This window comes from Panthera onca, chromosome B1 (genome assembly GCF_046562875.1).
Source record: "Panthera onca isolate mPanOnc1 chromosome B1, mPanOnc1 haplotype 2, whole genome shotgun sequence".
Taxonomy (NCBI): domain Eukaryota; kingdom Metazoa; phylum Chordata; class Mammalia; order Carnivora; family Felidae; genus Panthera; species Panthera onca.
The window spans coordinates 32,766,923-32,786,417 of record NC_138342.1 but is presented as its reverse complement, the minus strand read 5'-3'; the positions used below and the strand labels follow the sequence as shown (position 1 = coordinate 32,786,417).

The following is a 19,495-nucleotide window of genomic DNA, read 5'->3' as shown; positions in this document are numbered from 1 at the left end:
GAAGGGAATGTTTGAATAAACATTCAAATGTTTATTTATTTTGAGAGAGAGAGAGAGAGAGTCCGTGCACACCAGCACGAGCTGTGGAGGGGCAGAGAGAAGGGGAGAGAGAGAATCCCAAGCAGGCCCCACACTGTCAGCATGGAGCCCGATTGGGGCTTGATCCCATGAAGCATGAGATCATGACCTGAGCTGAAATCAAGAGTAGGGTGCTTAACTGACCGAGCCACCCAGGCACCTCTTACCTTTCCTTAAAGAAATACAAGGAGAGTGAGAGCAGTGTATTGCACTTAACCATATCTGCTTAACTAAACTTTCCATATTCTTTTAGTGACTTTGTGCAAATGTTTAATGCTTTTAAGAGTTCGTTAAGGGATATGTTATAGGTATCAGCACTTTAAGTTCATTTTCATTTAGAACTTATTAGCACTTTTTCATTTGTGACAGAAGCCCATATTAGTTTTAGCAAAAAGGAAAAACATGTTGGCTCACATAACTAAATTATGGGCTGGCTGGGTCTGATGTCGGAACTATGGATCTGGAGACACAGTGCTTTTAGAACTCTTTCAGTTTTCTTCTCTGCTTCTCCCAGTATTATCTTCATTCATTTCCACTCTGTTCAGGTCTTTTCCATGTATAGGATGCAAAGGTACCAGAAGTCCAGGTTTAATGTCCTCAGCTCTGTCACCCAGGTGGTGAGGTTGTCTTCCCACTTACTCCAGTTAGAACAGTCATGGGAAATGATTTGGATTGGCCCTTCACCCAGTGTCCCCTGATGTTATCAACTTACATAACCATAGAAGTTATCAAAGCCAGGAAATTAACAGTGATACCATAGTGTTAACTAAGAGTACGTGTGTTATTCAAACTTCACGTTTTCCCTCAATTGTCCTTTTTCTATTCTAAGATCCCACACTGCATTTTGTTGGGGTGTCTTCATCACCTCCAATCTGTGACAGTTCCTCAGCCTTTTCCTTGCCTTTTTGTGGCCTTGAGACTTTTAATGAGTACTAGTTAGTTGTTTTGTAGAATGTCTCTCAGTTTGGGTTTTCTGATGTCTTTTGATTAGACTGAGGTTATGCATTTTTTGGCAGGAATACTGCAGAAGTGATATTTTGTCCTTCTCAGTGCATCGTATTAGATGTAGATGTCAATATGTCTTATTATTGATGCTGTTAACCTTGGTTAAGGTGGTTTCTGACAGGTATCTCCACTAGTAAAGTGACTGTTTTTCCCTTTGGAAAATATCTTGGAGAGAACTTTAATACTTGGATAATATCCTGTTTCTCTTCAAACATTTACCTCCTAATTTCAGCATCCAGTTACTGGCAAAGAGGCACTATTTTTCTTGTTTTTGAGACCTTCACATCATAAAATTCACCCTTTTAAAATGTATGTCAGATTTTTAGTATACTCACAAGATTGTACAACCATCACCAGTATCTAATTTTAGAACATTTTCATTGTTCCAAAAAGAAGCCCCGTGTCCACTATTCAATTTTTTGTTTCCATGGATTTTCCTATTCTGGACATTTTATATGAAGGGAAACATGCAATTTGTGGCCTTTTGTTTCTGACGTCTTCACTCAGTATGTTTTTAAGGTTCAGCTGCATTGAAGTGCATGTGTCAAGACTTTATTCCCTTTTTTGTGGTGATTAATATTACATTGTGTGGATATACCACAGTTTGTTTATTCATTCATCAGTTGTTGGCCATTTTGGGTTTCTATTTTTTGGCTGTAATAATAACATAATTATATAATTAATTAATATATAATATATAATTACATAAATGGCTGCTGTGAATATTAGTGTACAGATTTTTGTGGAGGCGTTAACTTTTAACTGGTCAGAAAACTGGTACAAAAATTTCTTAATCCTTCACCTTGGATTTCAGACTGATTTTGGAATACTTACTATTTGCAAACTAATATGTTCTCACTTAAAAATTTGCACTTGGGTGCTTTTTGGTGTGTGTGTTGTTAATTTTGCTAAAATTCGGAAGGTGGTGATTTCCACAACAGCAGGGTTCATGGTGAAAAACCAGACCCAGGTTGGGTAGCTCACTTGGATATCCCAGATTGCCCTGTAAAGTACATTTAGCAGGATAGATATTCTGTATATCTTATCAGGTTTCTTTTTTACCCACTTTCCCAATTTTTAAGATGAAGAAAAAAAAGTGCAAATTGGAAAGAACACCCCAAAAAAATGACCAAGGAAAAAGAAAAATTAGCCCAACTAAGAAGGAATCAGAATCTAAAAAAAGCAGACTGACTCCCAAAAGGGGCAGCTCTATGAAGTCAATAAAAAAGGAAACAAGTGCGATTTGGAGATCCCTGGACTTCGAGGAGCAGGTGGCTGAGGAGACAAATGTTGACAGCCGGGCTAGGAATTTGGCTGATGACTGCAGTGAAAACAAAGTGGAAAATTTGCTCTGGGTGGATAAATATAAGCCAACCTCACTCAAGACCATAATCGGACAGCAAGGTGACCAGAGCTGTGCCAACAAACTCCTACGCTGGCTCCAAAACTGGCACAAGAGTCCATCTGAAGATAAGAAACGCGGTGATTTTACAGCTTCATTCATTTTTGTGTGTGTCTGTCACCATGTAATTGCTCAGTTGCACATATTTGAGAAAGTATACTAGTTGGTTCATTCATCTCTCAGCAAATGTTTATTGAAAGTCTGCTCTGAGTCCAGGTGCTATACTAGACCCCAGAGGTGCTGTTGTGAACAAATCAGTCCCCTTCAAGGAGCTCAGTCAGTCACAGACATATGTGAACCAGCAGTTAAGATATTTTGTGCTAAGTACTGTTACAGGGGTAAGTATAGGGTGCTAGGGGCATGGAGGTATGTGGTCAGGGATGCGGATGTGTGCTCCCATCCCTGGAAGAAGGGATAGCTAAGCAAAGAGTTGGAAACCAAAGAGGAGTTAGCTAGTGAAGGGAGGTAGGAGTGTTGGGTGGGAGAGAACACAGGGACCAATTCTGAAGACACGTGAGAGCGAGGCCATGGAAAGTGCTAAGGAGAGTTGGGGGAGAAAGGTGCAAATAAACAGCTGAGGCACACTGATGGAGTCAGCAGCCTAAAAATCCCAGCAGCACATTTGCTTTTAGTAGGCCTGAGCTCTGGTTTCTGTACTTGTTCACCATGCATTTGTCATGGAAAATGAACAGTCACGGTCTGTATTTAATGTCTAGGGTATTCTTGAAACTGAGATTTGAGATCACAAATGTTAGTAGTGTTTTTCTGAGCGTCACCCGCAGCCCTGGAGGATACTGTGTGAGAAATAAGAAGGCAAAATTTAGTGAGCAGTACGGTGAATTCCCAGGGTGGTGACTGGCTTATCAGTGTGCAGGTGGTCACTAGACATTGGCTGTTGTTGTCAGCTTATTTATGACGGTTGGATGATGTAATTGTAACGATACATGGTTATATTTGACTCTTTTTCCCTTTCTGAAACCACATAAAATCTACCTTAAAAGGGGATATAGTGCTTTGTGTGCCTGGAAAAGACTTGATAAGGCTTCAGGTGAACTATAGTCTCTTTTCCCATGCCTGTAACCATCTCTCTCTCAGTCATTGTGTGGGTACTGAGCACTCTTGATGAGTCAGGCACCTGTGCGATAAGGGCAGAAGAATGCTCAAGAGTCAAACTGTGCAGGATAGTTGCAGACACACCATCTTCAGTTCATTCTTTTTGTGATCAAAAAGAATGTTACCCTCATTTTACAAAGGAGGGAATAGGCCCAGAGGGATTAAATCACTTTTCTCAGTTGGTAAGCAGTGGAGTTAGGATAGCTAGAGTTTGGATTGGGACCCAGGTACTCTGCTCCTTGACCTGTGCTTTTTGTAGGAAAGGAAACTCATAAAATTATGGTTTCAAATCAGAATTTCAGAGTTCATTAGTTTTAGTGTTTTATTTTGGGTGTAAGTGAGGTAGGGAGTAGAGCTTCACTAAATGCCTGGAAACGTTTATGGTTTGTAGAAAGTATTTTGTAAATTTAGAAGTAAACTGGAGGACTGCTCTTGATGCTAAGTTTATGCACAAGGAATGATTCCTGCCATTCCTGAATTTCTCCTGGGTAACTAATAGAAGTTAACTCTCTGGAACTTCTTTTTTCCTGGCAGCAAAGTTTGGTAAGTTTGCTGGCAAAGATGATGGCTCTAGTTTCAAAGCGGCACTGCTCTCTGGCCCTCCAGGTGTGGGCAAGACAACCACAGCGTCTCTGGTTTGTCAGGTGAGTGTCCTGTCCCGGAGTGCAGTTGGAAAGCTAACCCAGAAATGAGCATGTGTAGGAGATACATACACATGGGTGTTAGCATGTCCGTGGTATATGTATTTTAACCTGTATATATTTTAACCTATGTATATATTTTGCCAAAATTAAACCTTTAGAATTTACTTTGGGGAGGCACCTAGGTGGCTCAGTCGGTTAAGTGTCCGACTTCGGCTCAGGTCATTATCTCACAGTTTGTGAGTTCGAGCCCTGCGTCGGGCTCTGTGCTGACAGCTCAGAACCTGTAGCCTGCTTCGGATTCTGTGTCTCCCCCTTTCTCTGCCTCTCCCCGTCTTGTGCTCTTTCTTTCTCTCTCAAAAATAAATGTTAACAATTAAAAAAAAAAAAAAAAGAATTTATTTTGATTCTGGGGATATTTTTCATTTTCATCATTTTTCTTAATATTGGTAATTATAATAATAGGAATATTTACCTGTGTGTGCCAGGCAATGTGCTAAGCCCTTAGGTACATTATCTTTTGGGTAATATAAATAGGTCTTATAGACTCTGATGGATAAAGATATTTTACTTACTCTTGTAAGAATTCTCTGTATGAATATGTGTTTTCTTACCATGCTCATGTGACAAATGAAATGGGCTTACAGTGGAGGCTGGTGCCACAGTATGAACCCAGCTAGTCTGATCCTTCACTGCCGTGGGAGCCTGCCTTTGCTCCTCCCTGTGTGGCCGCCAGATCTAGACAGTGAGATGAGGAGACACTAGAGCAAACCAGAGTTCCTGTATCAGAATGGTGTGAGGTCATACGTGAAGTGGTATCAGAATGATAAAATGAGGGATAGTAAACTTGTTTTAAATTTATTACTGCATTTCCCAACCCTTATCCTATAAGCTGGTGGTTTTGTTGTGTCCTTGTTTTATGGACCAGATCATAAATATTTAGCTGGTATAACAAGTACATATTTTCTATTCTATTATAAACATTAAAAAAAACCAAAAATTTTTTTCCTAGTCTTACAATTGTGAGCATGACTCTTTTCTCCCTTATTATTATATTATTTTGGAGGGGAATTGAATTAACGCATATCGTAATGCTTATCAGTAGAATCAGTTTTGGGAAATGAGTCAGAATAACTTGATTTTTCACAGCTTGGAAAGATTTTATATTGGAATGGTTTGATAACGAATGCTTTAACTTTATCTTGAAGAGTCAAGAATGATTTTTGGTTTCTTTGATTCTGTATCTGATACTATAAAATCTTGGGATGGGTATATTTAATTCTTTATAGGATTTGAAGAAGCAAACCTAGTAATATTGCTTGTTCAAGTATATGCTTCTAGATTAGTGATTTATCAGCTGAAGTTTTAAGACCAAACTTGTATTTTGTGTATGTGTGATGCGTATGTGTATGTATGTGTGTGTATGTGTGTGTATATGTATCATATATATAATCTCAGTATTGTGAGGCATGCTATAATCTCATTGCCTTCATCTTTTTTAGCCATGGTTCCTTATGTCATTTTTCTATCCTCTTCATTCATTGCCTTGTTTTTTTGGGGGGGAAGGGTTAATAATATGCATTGTGATAGTAACAGTTTCCATATTTTGATTAGGAATTAGGATATAGCTACGTGGAACTGAATGCAAGTGACACTCGGAGTAAGAACAGTTTGAAGGAGATTATTGCTGAATCACTGAACAATACCAGCATCACGGGCTTTTATTCAAGTATGTGGGTATTTGAACTGTTTTCTTTGGTTATGTAAGGAAAACAAGTTCATTTCAATGTTTAGTAACCAGTATTGAACATAACTGTGTGCCAGGCACCGTGCTTAACTCCTGGGGCTAATGGTGGAACTTCTGTAGGACAACAGTTTCTCTTATATTCCCCCAGGTTTTAGCGGTTTCTGAGAATGTATTAAAATACATATATGGACTTGCTTGCGCATTTTGCACATAATTTTTAGAGGATTCACAGGTGAATCTTGTGAAGAAAGAGTAAATAAATAACTGTAATACAGTGTGACGAGTGAGATAATAGATAGAGTCCTGTAGATGCAGAAGTGATTCTGTTTGGGGCATTGAGGAGAGCTACCAGGATAAGGGTGACACTTGTTTGACAGGTCTTGAAGGATGAGAGAGGATCCTTTGTGGTGGAAGAGGTCATATAGGCAAAGATAATAGCAGAGGAGAAGAAACTGTGAAGGTGCCACTGTGTTTCAGGCTGTAGTTGGTGGTCTGGTATGGCCAGAGTTTATGAGAAAAATAAGATGCTCAAATTACAGTCTAAATAGTGCATATTTAGAACCAGTGGTGGATATTGCATGGTCACCTGAATTCTTGGTACTTTCATTGGTAGAAAATCATTATTAAAAAGGATTTGCTCAGGAAACATCACTCTTCTACATGGCTGGTGGGAGTGTTAATATGTACTGCTCTGGAGAGTAGTCTGGCGGTATTTCTCAAAGTTGTATTACACAGACCCTTTAGCCTAGAATTTCTAATTCTTGGAATTTAGCAGTTGTGTTATATACATACACATATATATATGTGTGTATGTATATATATATATATATGAATATGCAAAATGATATGTGAGAATATTCATTTAGTATGATTTATAATAGCAAAAGGTTGGAAGCATCTTCATATTTTATCAATAGATAGCAATTAATTATGATACATGTGTAAAGTAGGATATTATTAAACAGCCTTAAAAAATAAGGTGTTCTAGGGGCCCCTGGGTCGCTCAGTCAGTTGAGCATCTGACTTGATATTTTCTCAGTTTGTGATCTCGCAGTCATGAGATCGAGCCCCCTTCAGGCTTTGCGCTAAGCGTGGAGTCTGCTAGGGATTCTCTCTCTCTTCTCTCTCTCTCTCTCTCTCTCTGTCTCTCTCTCTCTCTCTCTCTGCCCCTTCCCCGCTGGTACGTGCACATGCTTTCTCTCTTGAAATAAGTAAACTTAAAAAAAAAAAGAGGTGTTCTGTATCTACAGATAAGAAACAGATCACTGAAACATATTGAATGATAAAACCAAGATGTATATTTTTATGCACACATGTTTTTAATATGTATAGGGACACCCTAGCGGGCAAAGGTAGAGGGAGAATTTCTTTTCATTTGCATATGCTTGTGCCTCTTGCATTTTGTACCATGGACCTATATTACCAGTTTGAAATGTTTTACATGGTTTTTATAAAGCAGCAGCATTTGAACAATTGCTATTTTTTTGTCCCATTTCATTGCTTCTCAACATGGGTCAGGTGGAGGTGCCCATTCAGTAAGCATGAAACATGCTGTCATCATGGATGAAGTAGATGGCATGGCAGGCAATGAGGACAGGGGAGGAATTCAGGTAATGAAAACCATGTATTTTTGCAGTTTGATTTTACTGTTGATTTTTAGTTTTTTTTTTTTTTTTTTTTTTAATATTTAAAGAACTAATTATGCTGTGATAATTAAAGTGTGGTGCCAAGGAGGTTTTCAAAACCTAAAATATATACATTGTGTATAGTATTTTGTTTTTTTAAATAATTATTTTATGTTGTAAATTTGCCTTTCAGGAATTAATTGGTTTGATAAAACATACAAAAATTCCCATTATTTGTATGTGCAATGATAGAAATCATCCCAAGATTCGTTCTTTGGTTCATTATTGTTTTGATCTTCGTTTTCAAAGACCTCGAGTTGAACAGATTAAGGTACGATGATGGGAATTTTTTCCCCCATCACACTATCCTTCTTATTTTTTGGTCAGTTTTTAAAAATACCTGATAAATATTTAAAAAATGTTTGATTATATGAGTTAAAATCATTTAAGATTCCCCTTTGTAAATTTCAGGGTGCTATGATGTCTATTGCATTTAAAGAGGGTTTAAAGATCCCCCCTCCAGCTATGAATGAAATAATTTTGGGAGCCAATCAAGATATCAGACAGGTAAATTAAATATATATTATGTAACAGTTGCTGATTCTTTTGAATTAATGCCTTCAACTTTTCAGGGAGGAGGAGTAGCATTATTTTCTCACTTTGACCATGTCTTATTTCTGATTTCTTTTAGGTTTTACACAATCTGAGTATGTGGTGTGCACGAAGTAAGGCACTAACCTATGACCAGGCCAAGGCTGATTCTCATAGAGCGAAAAAGGATATCAAACTGGTAAGATAAGTTTCCATTTCTTAAGTACTTTTCTCATGCTAAAGCATTTCTTCTGCTTATATTAATAGTTATTATAGTTCCTTGACACACCTATAGAATCTATTGATATTTACAATAAGAAAGACGGCTAAAATGTTTCCAATTCAGATGAATTTTTCCTCAAGGGCTGCTAGTATATATTGTAAATTATGAGAAATGAAAGTTTTAAATTATACTCATGCTCCAGTAGTTATAAGATGGCCTTTTCAGGGTCCCTTATGTATAGATTTCATGTTTTGAAGTTTTGGAACTGTTCAGAATAATCTGTTTCAAATGGTTTATAATTTAATACCCTCTCTGAAACTAGAAGTCTGTATATCAATTATTCTATTTCATGTAGTCAGTAGTCAGAATTTATTATTACAGCTAGAGCAATGATGAAGCAGTGTTTTTAACCCCCTCTCTCCCTCTTTTTTTTTCATCAATAAACTTTTTTAGGAGCAGTTTTAAACGGTTCATAGCAAAATTTAGCACACGGTACAGAGACTTCCCTTATATCCCCTGCCCTCAGGCTCATACCACCTCTCCCACTGGCAATATGCCCCACCAGAGTGGTACCTTTGTTACAGCTGAACATGTACTGGTACATCATTATTACCCAAAGTCCATAGTTTACATTAGGGTTCTTTCACTTTTGATGTACATTCCATGGCTTTTGACAAATATATCATAGCTTGTATCCACCATTGTAGTATCACACAGAATACTGTCACTGTCGTAAAAATACTCTATACTCTGCCTGTTCATCCATCCCTTCCCTGAACCCCTGACAGCCACTAATCTTGTTATTGTCTCTGTAGTTTCATCATTTTCAGAATGTCATATAGTTGGAATCATACAGTATATAATCTTATCAGATTGGCTTCTTTGAATTAGTAACATGCATTTAAGGTTTCTCCATATCTTTTCATGGCCTTATTTTTGTGCTGAATAATATTCCAGTGTCTGTATGTGTCACAGTTTATTCACTTACTGAAAGACATCTGGATTGCCTCCAAATTTTTAGTTATGAATAAAGCTGATGTAAAGATCCGTGCAGGTTTTTTTGTGTAGTATGTTTTTAATTCATTTGGGTGAATACCAAGGAGCACAAGTGCTGGATGGTATACTAAGAGTATATTCACTGTTGCAGAAAGATTGACAGTCTGTCTTACACGTGACTGCACCATTTTGCACCCCTACCAGCAGTAAATGAGAGTTCCTGTTGCTCCACATCTTTGCCGGCATTTAATGTTGTCAGTATTTTAGACATTGGCCATTTTGCTAGGTTTGTCCCTCCCTTTTTTTAGGGCCCATTTGATGTTGCCCGGAAAGTGTTTGCAGCTGGAGAGGAGACTGCTCATATGTCGCTTATGGACAAGTCAGATCTCTTTTTTCATGATTATTCAATAGCACCCCTCTTTGTCCAGGAGAACTACGTACATGTGAAGCCTGTAGCTGCAGGGTGAGTGTTCAGAGCTAGTGAGGGGTAGAATTTGTATCCTCCAGATACCTGGGAGAGAGGGGTCTGAGGTATGGACAGTGCTGTAATCCAGACTGGTTTATTTCTGCAGGGGTGACATGAAAAAGCACTTGATGCTTTTAAGCAGAGCAGCAGATAGCATATGTGATGGTGACCTAGTGGACCGTCAGATCCGGAGTAAGCAAAACTGGAGTCTTCTGCCCACGCAGGTAAGCATAGGGCTGTCCTTAAAATGCAGACTCTGCTTTACTTAAAGAGAAAAAAATAGCTTTTAGCTCTTGTAGCTATTTGAAATACCAGATAAACATTATGGCTCTTATGGCAAAAATACAGTCTGTTAGAGATTAAAACACTCTGTGGTCACTATTGTCTATTTCTTAAAAATTGCCCTATTTTTCAGTGTTTCAAAATGTTTTTATGTAAATGGACCTGTAGAAATAGGAACATTAGATTCTGGTCATAAATAAGATGTTAGTCAAAAGTGTTACTTGCTCTGTTTTACCCTAAGAATCCCATTTCTTTTTTGTCATTCTTGGCTCTCCCAGATGGTTGCTAAGTAGCTCCTACTTAAAGTAGGATAGCTAGAGCAGATCAGCAGCCACTTTTCTGATATGTGAATTTTTTTTTTTTTTTTAACGTTTGTTTATTTTTGAGAGAGTGCAGGTGGGGGAGGGGCAGAGACAGAGGGGGACAGAGAAGCTGAAGTGGGCTCTGCACTGACAGCAGTGAGCCAGATGCGGGGCTCAAACTCATGAACCATGAGATCATGACCTGAGCTGAAGTTGGACGCTCAACTGACTGAGCCACCCAGGGGCCTCTGATATGTGAATTCTGATTTTCTTCATCATTGCTCAAGAGGCAGTTTTATATTCAGTACGTTATCTGGGTTGTGGTAGCTTCTACTCAAAACAGAATTTTGCAGACTGTCATAATTAAGAGTGTTATTTGTTCTTGAGCTTTGCATATTTGTACTGTATTATTGGCCTGAGTGATAAGGGACTTCCGGAAGGCTTACTCTTGTCTTAATCCAACCTACACATTATCTGAAAACAATAATGAAACAATATTCATTCTGGATATAAAGAATCCCTTCTCTTATGTTTTAAAAGTGTTCATTTTTTTTAAAGTTCATTTATTTTGAGAGAGCATGAGCAGAGGGAGGAGTAGAAAGAGAGGTGGGGCGGGGCAGAGGGAGGGAAAATCCACCCTAATAGTGTGAAGCCTGACTCCAGACTCCATTTCATGAACTGTGAGTCCATGACCTGAGCCAAAATCAAGAGTCAGACACTTAACTGACTGAGCCACCCAGGTGCCCCAAAGTGTTCATTTTTTAAACTAATAATTGTACCTTCAAGATTTTATCCTAAAGAAATAATTTGAAACATAGGAAAAGCTTAATGTACAAAAATATTACATTAGTTTTGATAGCGTAAGAAATTGGAGAAAATCTCCATGTCTGGCAATAGGAGAATGATTAATTATGGTAAATACTCTTGATGGAACATTATGTAGTCCTTAAAATTATTTATAAAGATTGTTTAATGTGAAAAAATGCTTATGAGAGTCTATTACTAGAGTAAAGCAGGATACAAAATTTATGTATAATTCCAACTTTAAAAAGTATGAGTCCTGGATCTAGAAGATATTCAAGGATACCGTTTTAAAAATCTTTTCTCAATTTACTTGATACTCTATTCAGTTTTCCATGTCTTGATTCACCTGTGCTATCAGTAGTTTATGTTAAAGGTAATCCTATTCCTCTTAAAGTCTTTCCTGTGACATTGACACAATGAAGCAACTGGTATGTTGGGATCAGTGGTGGAGAAGCCTGAATGAACTGGCAAGATGGTCTCTCTGAGGACCATAACGGGTTTTGGACCGATCTGTTGTTTTCTCTGGGAGAAGTTTGCCATACCAACAGATGAGAGGCAGAGGGGAAGGGTGTGATGCCCTGGAATTAGGTACCTGGGACAGCGTTGCTTCATTTGCCAGAGACTCCTTGGAAGCTGGCAGCTGTGTAGGAAGCTCTGTACTGAATCAGATTTTGGACTGCACTTTTTTTTTTTTCAGGCCATTTATGCCAGTGTTCTTCCTGGAGAGTTAATGAGGGGGTACATGACCCAGTTTCCTACCTTCCCAAGCTGGTTGGGGAAGCACTCATCTGCCGGCAAACACGATCGTATTGTACAGGACCTAGCACAGCACATGGGTCTCAGGTAAGTGCTGTTACTCCATGTCTCCATGATTATGCCATGTGTTATCAGTGTGCACATTTAGGACAACATAAGCACAAGATTTGGGCTTTAGTTTATTTTGCTGCAACTAGATAAATGATCCTGGGTAAGTTCCTTACAGTTTGTGGACCTGAGTTTTATTATCTATAATCAGTATAACAATTGTTTTATCACTTAAAAGGATACTTTGGAATTTAAACCCAGATGGTAAATGTGCCATAACTTTAAGATAAATTTTAAAGCTCTGTAAATCTGAGGTAGTGCTACTATTTATTACTGACTATGCCTATTACTAGTAGGCGTACGTAATGTCTCAGCTCCCAAATAACTTCATAGGAAAAAGGGGACTATTTAAATAAATGAACTAGTTTTTACCTCCCTAGTAGGAAACTGACCTGGTCATTTAGGAGAGGGGACACAGTTTAGCATATAACAACAGGAGGCAGACATGCAGATGACTGAAAACAAATGTGTTTGGAGAAGTTTAATGAAGTTCAAAAATTCTTGTTATTTGTTTTGTTAAAGTTTAGAAACTTGGAAAATGTGCAGGTGCACAAATATTAAGTGAACCTTAGGAATTCATTTGTAACCATGAAGAACCACTTGAGCAATCTTATTTCTCTCTCTGATCTCTGGAGGGAATATTAACATGGGTCCACTTTTTTTTGTAAGTTTATTTATTTTGAGAGAGAGAGAGAGAACAGGAGCAGGGGAGGGGCGGAGAGAGAGAATCCCAAGCAGTCTGCACTGTCAGCACAGAGCCCGATATGGAGCTTGAACTCAGGAATTGTAAGATCAGGACCCGAGCTGAAATCAAGATTGGAATGCCCAATTGACTAAGCACCCAGGTGCCCCAATATTGGTCCACTCTTAACTTTTGTTTGAAGTTGAGCTGAAATAGTTCCTTTCTTCTGGTTTTGTAAAATTCTGTGTTCCCTCTTCATAGCCTTGGCATGGGTCTTTTATTTGCCACTCTTGTATTAGTTTCTATTTCTGCTATAATAGATTACCAAAACTTAATGCTTTAGAATAATATAAATTTATTCTTCCCTTAAGATGGGAAATTTGTCAGGGCACCTGGGTGGCTCAGTAGGTTGAGCATCCAACTCTTGATTTTGGCTCAGGTCAGAGCATTGGGCTCTGCACTGGCAATGCGGGGCCTGCTTGGGATTCCCCCTCCCATCCCTCCCTTGCTCACTCTTTCTCTCAAAAATAAATAAACAAAAAAAAAAGGTGGGAAGTTTGTCCTCAATTATCTGGGCAGGTCCAATGTAATTACAAAGGTCTTTACAAAAGAAAAAAGAAATGGAGCAGTGTCAAGTCAGAGAGAAAAGACATTTTTAAGATGATACATTGCTGGCTTTGAAGATGGGAAGAGGGACTGGACCATGAGCCAAGGGATGTCAGTGGCCTCTAGAAACTGGAGAGTCCTGTTATCCCTACTGCTCTTCTCATTGATCAAGTGAGGGGCCCAGCTGTCAGCTCTTTTCCTACTCCCTGCACTCTGCTTTTTAAAGGTGATGCATCCCTGTACCCTGGGGGTGTCTGTCTTTGATGCCCTCACCATATTCATGTAGATGGTGAGCACTGGACTTCCATTTTGTTTTATGGCTGTGTTTTTTGTCCCCTTCTCCCATTAGACCAAATATTTCTGGTGGTAGGAACTGAGGCCTACCCATCCAGCAGATAAAATTGCTCAATAAATGTTTCTTCATGAATCATATACAGGACGTTGTTATTATCAAAGGACATCTACAGTGCATTTCACAATTTTTAAAGTAAATTAGGACCTTTCTATTTACCTTGGTTAAGTCATTGAACTTTTATAGATCTCAGTTTCTCTTTAAAAATGGAAGTGCAATTTTATTATTAGTTCTTATTGGGGTTATACATGCCTTTGAGAATCTGAAAGCTCTTTGGTCCTTATTACCCCCAAACTGCACTAACGTACAAATAATGTTAGGGGAATTACAGACTTCTGAGTTTATGAACCCTTGATTTAGGAACATTAAATGATACCTTTAGACTTTTCTAGAGTTATTTCTGTGATTTCTAGTAGACGGTAACAGTGCTGTAACAAATATAAGAAAATACTTTTGGAAAAGGTTTCATGATTTTCTTAGGCACTGGAGCTTATGGGCTCATACTTGTCTTCAGCTAACTAGTGTGCCTGGTTATGGAAGACTGAATCTAGAGGAAATGGGTGAATTTAAAATAAGAGTTTTTGGGGGCGCCTGGATGGCTCCGTTGGTTGAGTGTCCAACTCTTGATTTCGGCTCAGGTCATGATTTCACGGTTCGTGAGACTGAGCCCCACATCAGGCTCCATTCTGACAGCACAGAGCCAGGTTGGGATTCCCTTTCTCTGCCCCCTCCCTTTCTCTCAAAATAAATAAATAAACTTAAAAAAAAAATAGGAATTTTTGGGATTCTTTGCCTAGGTAGTAAAGCTCTCGTGGGACAGGGTTCTAGATTTCTGATCAAGAAAACTGTGGATTCTTGTGATTCAGACCCAGTTTACCTGAAAGCAAGAGCAGGACCCATTAGTAATTTTAAAATTTTTATGGGTTCTGAAGCCCAGCAGCTTTTGAGGTTTGTTGTTTGAAGTATGCATACATATAATTGTCTGGTTTGATGATGGTGGTAGCTGGCTTGGAAAGATTTAGATTTAGATTTTGTTTTGTTCAGCTATTTTCTGTCTTTGAGTGACAGTATTTGAGTGAGTGACAGTATTTGAGAGAGAGAAACTGTCATTTCATGATAACATTGTAGTTCTCAGCAAATCAGAGACTTTCTCCCAAAGCCTTCCCCTCACCAGTGTGGACCACCTTGTGATTCTATAGGGACGTTTTCTGCAGTTTTCTTAGTCTGGGGAAAACCCTGCTCTAGAACTAAGGATTTCAGAGTAATAGTACAGTACAAGGAAATATGAGAGAAACATTCATATGTAATTTTGCATGTTATAATCAGAGATCAAAAGGTGCTACAGACCCTCATATAGGAAGTAACAGTGGCACTTGAGGTAGGAAATCTCACTGCCTTTTACTGATGCATTTAAGATATGGAACTGGGAATGAGTAATCTTTGGCTATAAGGAGTACATAGAAATGTTTTTGTTGCCTAGGCCTTAAGAGTAGATTGGAAGTAGAACCTATGTTTGTTTGTCATTCACTGATTCGAGATAAGTAGTAAATTCCCTTTGAGCACACTGGTGTGTATCCATTACCCTGATGGTGTAGTGCTAGGCTTTCCCTATACCGGCTGGTAAATAGTAGACATTACATTGGGCATTTTTAAAAGTGGATTGAACTCTATCCAGCACATTATGACTTGAGTTGGTGGTGGTTTGCCATTGACTATAGGTATCTCTTTTGTTTTGGTTTAAGAACTTATTCCAGCAAAAGGACTGTAAACATGGATTATCTGTCACATATAAGGGATGCACTTGTACAGCCCTTGATCTCCCAAGGGGTAGAAGGAGTACAGGATGTTATTGCTCTTATGGACACATACTACTTGATGAAAGAAGACTTTGAGAATATTATGGAAATTAGCAGCTGGGGAGGCAAACCTAGTCTCTTCTCCAAGTTGGATCCCAAGGTAAATTGTGTAACCCACTCGTTTTCCATCACTTTGTGATTACCAGGCTTGTACTAGGACTATTTCAGAGATGTTGTAGGTACTTTAAAAAGGTTTAATTTTTTTCTTCTTAAATGTCTTTTGCTTCTTATGGCCTATGCTTTCCAAAGATACTATTTGCGTGCACTATTAAGAATGTACTTCTGGATTTGACCTTGTAGTTTGTAGTTTTGTCATTGCTTTATGCTGAGTGGAAAAGTAAAACGTGAAATCTCAGAGGCAAATCTAAATATATTCCTTATGGGGGGGGTGTAGATAAGCCTGGGAAAGTAAATAAGACGGTGGTAATACATTATGAAAAGAAGCAAGTATTTATGGACTGAGGATTTTTATACTTTTTCTCAGTCTGCCTAATGTATGAATTTAGTATTTATCATAGTTGGACAATCTGTTATGTAATAATGTATCCCCTATTTTTTTTTTTTTTTTTTTTTGTATAATGAGCATGAAAAAACCAAAGTGACATAACATGAATTTGTAATATCCAGTACCTTACACACTTGTGCCAGTTTCTTGGTGCCGTTGTAAAAGACCTATTTATTCCGTGTGGCTTGCCTTCTCCAGAATTTTGATCTGACTTTATGGTTATGAGTTAATTCTCACAAGAGATCTCCATTGTTTGAATTCAAGGAGTAATTCTACAGTCATGTTTAGAAGCTTCAAGTTAAGACTTCAAGTTACCTAGTATTTTGAAGTAACCACTGTCATGGTAATTTATGTATTTTGTGGTAATTAAAGACCAACTTTAACTTGTACTTTATTGTAAGTCTTTGATTTGATTCACTGCTTCTCACTTTGTAGAACTGTGGAATGCACTGAATAGGCAAAAATGATGAGTTACAGTTTTTTCTTTTCTCTGCCTAATGTTCCCAAATACTGGTTCTTATTTTTTTGAGTCATAGGCTCTATTAAGAATGTCATGAAAAATATGGGACTTCTTTATAGAAAAATGTATATACATATACTTACGTGAACTTGCATAAATATTTTGCAGAATACTTCAGGGGTCTTGCAGAGTCTTGCAAAACTATTTGAAAGGTTGTTTGGCACTTAGATCATTAACCAACTCGCTCGATTCCTTTCCTATAGGTGAAAGCAGCGTTCACAAGAACCTACAATAAGGAAGTCCACCTTACTCCATATTCACTCCAGGCAGTGAAGACACCCAGACACAGCACAGGCGCATCACTGGATTCTGAATACAGTGAAGAGTTAAATGAAGATGACTCTCAAGCTGATGAGAAAGACCAAGATTCTATGGAAACTGATGCAATGATCAAGGTAATATTTTAAGCTTCAGACAGCAAATGCCATGATAGTCCCTTAGTAGTTTATCTTTTCTTGTGTATAACTTGCCTTCTGAAATTATTCAGGGCCTATTTAAGTTTTTGTATTCATTACACTGAGTGAGGGTGGAGAAGGTGTAGATTTTATTCTTGTAAACAGTCAGCTATTTATAATAGTGTAAGAGCCAGATAGCAAGAAAATAGGCCATCATATTGATCTGATCATCATATGCCCTGTTAGAAAAAATACCATTTTTTATTTGGCCATTGGTGTGTGCTTTACCCTAGAGACAGATTTTTACAGATTAATCAAGAAAAACATTTTCAATGAAACCATCTCTCCCTTCTGTTTTTTTGTGTTTTGCAGTAGCCATTGAACTGCCTATAGAATTTTCCTCAGAATAAAACATCCTTGTGCTAGAAAAGATTAAAATCATTTATGGCATCAGCCCACTGTTTACCATTGGCTAAGACAAAGGAATGTAGTCTGTGTTCTTTTTTGTCCTTAGTGTGTGTCATTCTTGTCCCTCATTTCTGGTTTGTATATGCAGGAGTAGGAAGGTGGCCTTCTCCGGTGTAGTTCTCTAGTCTTGTGTAGACATAAGAGGTTGTCTCCCTCTCTCCCCTTCTCAAACTGAACGTGTTTAGATCTCTAATCTGAAACCAAAAGAAAAGGAAATTCTTCATTAAAACGTTATCCTATTTGTATTGCCTGCTCATTTTGTCTTTCCTAAATATACCTATGTGCCAAATCCAAGAAATTGCATGCCTGGGTAACATATCTTAGTTCTAGATTCTAAATAGCTTTTCGGTAGTTGAGGGCTTCAGCTAGCCATTTCTTGGAAGTAAGCTCGTCAGGGGTAGCAGTAATGGAAGATGTTTACACTCTTTCTTCTTACTAAGCTGCAGGTGAAGATTTGCTTTATTGTAGAAATTAACGTATTTCATTTCCTCATGAATACAGCTATTAACTATTTTGTGCATTCTTCCCTCCCAACAGAAAAAGACAAAATCTTCAAAGCCTTCAAAATCAGAAAAAGATAAGGAGTCCAGAAAAGGAAAAGGAAAAAGTTCAAAGAAATGAAACTGTTTTTCACTACTGACAGCCACTTTTTACTCACCCTGTTGACCAGTCTAGCTTGTCTAGAGAATGCCTTGTTTTTTCCCCAAAGGAACCATATTTTAGCATAATGGGGCAACTTGGTGGTCCCATTACAAATAAATGGTGGTACTGCTAGAAGGATGTAACCAGTAGGCTAACATACACCTCTTATAGAGGTTGATAGGACTGCTTGGGTCCTCCACTGCCCCCTGTCAACTATACGTGGGCTTTGGAGTCAGATTTTAGTTAACAATAATATGCCTGGAAACATTGGTACTAAGGCAACTTTTGTAGGCTTAAGAATTTATCCTAATGGCCTTTATAGGACCAATGCTGATTTTTTTTTAAAAAGGTAGTTACTATTATGTGGTGAAATTTTGTAAATAAATCGTAATACAAAACAGTCACCACCTAGAACTGGGTATTCTTTGTACATTGTCAAATATCTTACAGAATATAAATGAGAAATAAAAATGTTCCACCTGATACATGTACAAATTCTTAAGAATGTCATTGTGTACAGTAAAATAGTATGTTGGTATATTACTTTGTTAGTTTGCAAATCATTGGGTAAGAAGTTAACTATATTTCTCACTAACCAGCTATGTGAAATAGAACTTTGGCAATTACTTCCCAACGCGATTACCTCTTTAAGTGCCAGCCATCTCTCTGTTTGTGAATAGCATGTCATGGAGAGGCCTCTTTGGTATTACTAGAAGATATGGGGGGCTGCAAAAGGATTGCCACATTTTTATCCTTCTAGAGTCTCAACTCATCAGGTTCACACCAGTAGGGTCTAAGGTAATCTCACTCTGGCTTGGGACAAAATGAACCCTGATTTTTGTTTACTTTGTCTCTGGGAGATCTGGTTCTGCCCTATGACAGACTCCACAGACTGGACTAGAGTTTTAGATTGTACCTGTAACTGTATTTGTTGAGGAGCTCTGAGGCTGTGGAACTAGCCTGGAATTTAGTTGTCTAAATTTTGTCATTTAAAAAATTTTGTCAGTAAATGCTCAGAGTTATGTGGTAAGAGAATTATAAAATTAGGATACTATTTCCTCCCTTTAAGTAATTGACAGTCTGTTTGGGAGGTGAAACAAAGTTCTTGAGACATTTAAAGTGTATTTAAAAATGTTTTTCATGTAGACTAAATTCATTATGGGAATAAAACATTGCCTTAAGCCTTGCTCCTCTCTTTGTTAAAGCCCAGCTTGAAATTTGCGCTCCAGTGAAGATATCCTTGGTTGACGACGGCCTCACCTTACTTGTGGGGTGAGCATGGCTTTCTTACGCATATTCTTCCATTTCTAGTGCTTTTTGTCTGCCTACT

At 38.1% G+C, this 19,495-nt stretch overlaps 2 protein-coding genes across 4 annotated transcripts in view; one reads left to right on the top strand and one right to left on the bottom strand.

Annotated features, from left to right (window-relative positions):
- RFC1 (replication factor C subunit 1) overlaps positions 1-19,495 on the top strand; it is an 84,002-nt gene that overhangs the window by 59,677 nt on the left and 4,830 nt on the right. For 2 of the 3 annotated variants that reach the window (XM_078446196.2, XM_078446195.2), the window contains exons 13-25: positions 2,166-2,565; positions 4,133-4,242; positions 5,854-5,968; positions 7,505-7,596; positions 7,805-7,942; positions 8,083-8,178; positions 8,303-8,401; positions 9,730-9,884; positions 9,994-10,111; positions 11,973-12,118; positions 15,522-15,735; positions 16,864-17,055; positions 18,061-18,648. In XM_078446196.2, the coding sequence (XP_078302322.1) occupies positions 2,166-2,565; positions 4,133-4,242; positions 5,854-5,968; positions 7,505-7,596; positions 7,805-7,942; positions 8,083-8,178; positions 8,303-8,401; positions 9,730-9,884; positions 9,994-10,111; positions 11,973-12,118; positions 15,522-15,735; positions 16,864-17,055; positions 18,061-18,144 (1,959 nt within the window). In that variant the 3' untranslated portion in view covers positions 18,145-18,648. Of the gene's footprint in view, positions 1-2,165; positions 2,566-4,132; positions 4,243-5,853; positions 5,969-7,504; positions 7,597-7,804; positions 7,943-8,082; positions 8,179-8,302; positions 8,402-9,729; positions 9,885-9,993; positions 10,112-11,972; positions 12,119-15,521; positions 15,736-16,863; positions 17,056-18,060; positions 19,438-19,495 lie in introns of those variants that run through there. The other variant, XR_013555310.2, reaches the window with a different exon arrangement.
- WDR19 (WD repeat domain 19) overlaps positions 17,196-19,495 on the bottom strand; it is a 112,701-nt gene continuing 110,401 nt past the window's right edge. The window contains exon 37 of the mRNA XM_060655225.2: positions 17,196-17,717. The gene's annotated coding sequence lies outside the window, so the exon portion shown is untranslated. The remainder of the gene's footprint in view (positions 17,718-19,495) is intronic.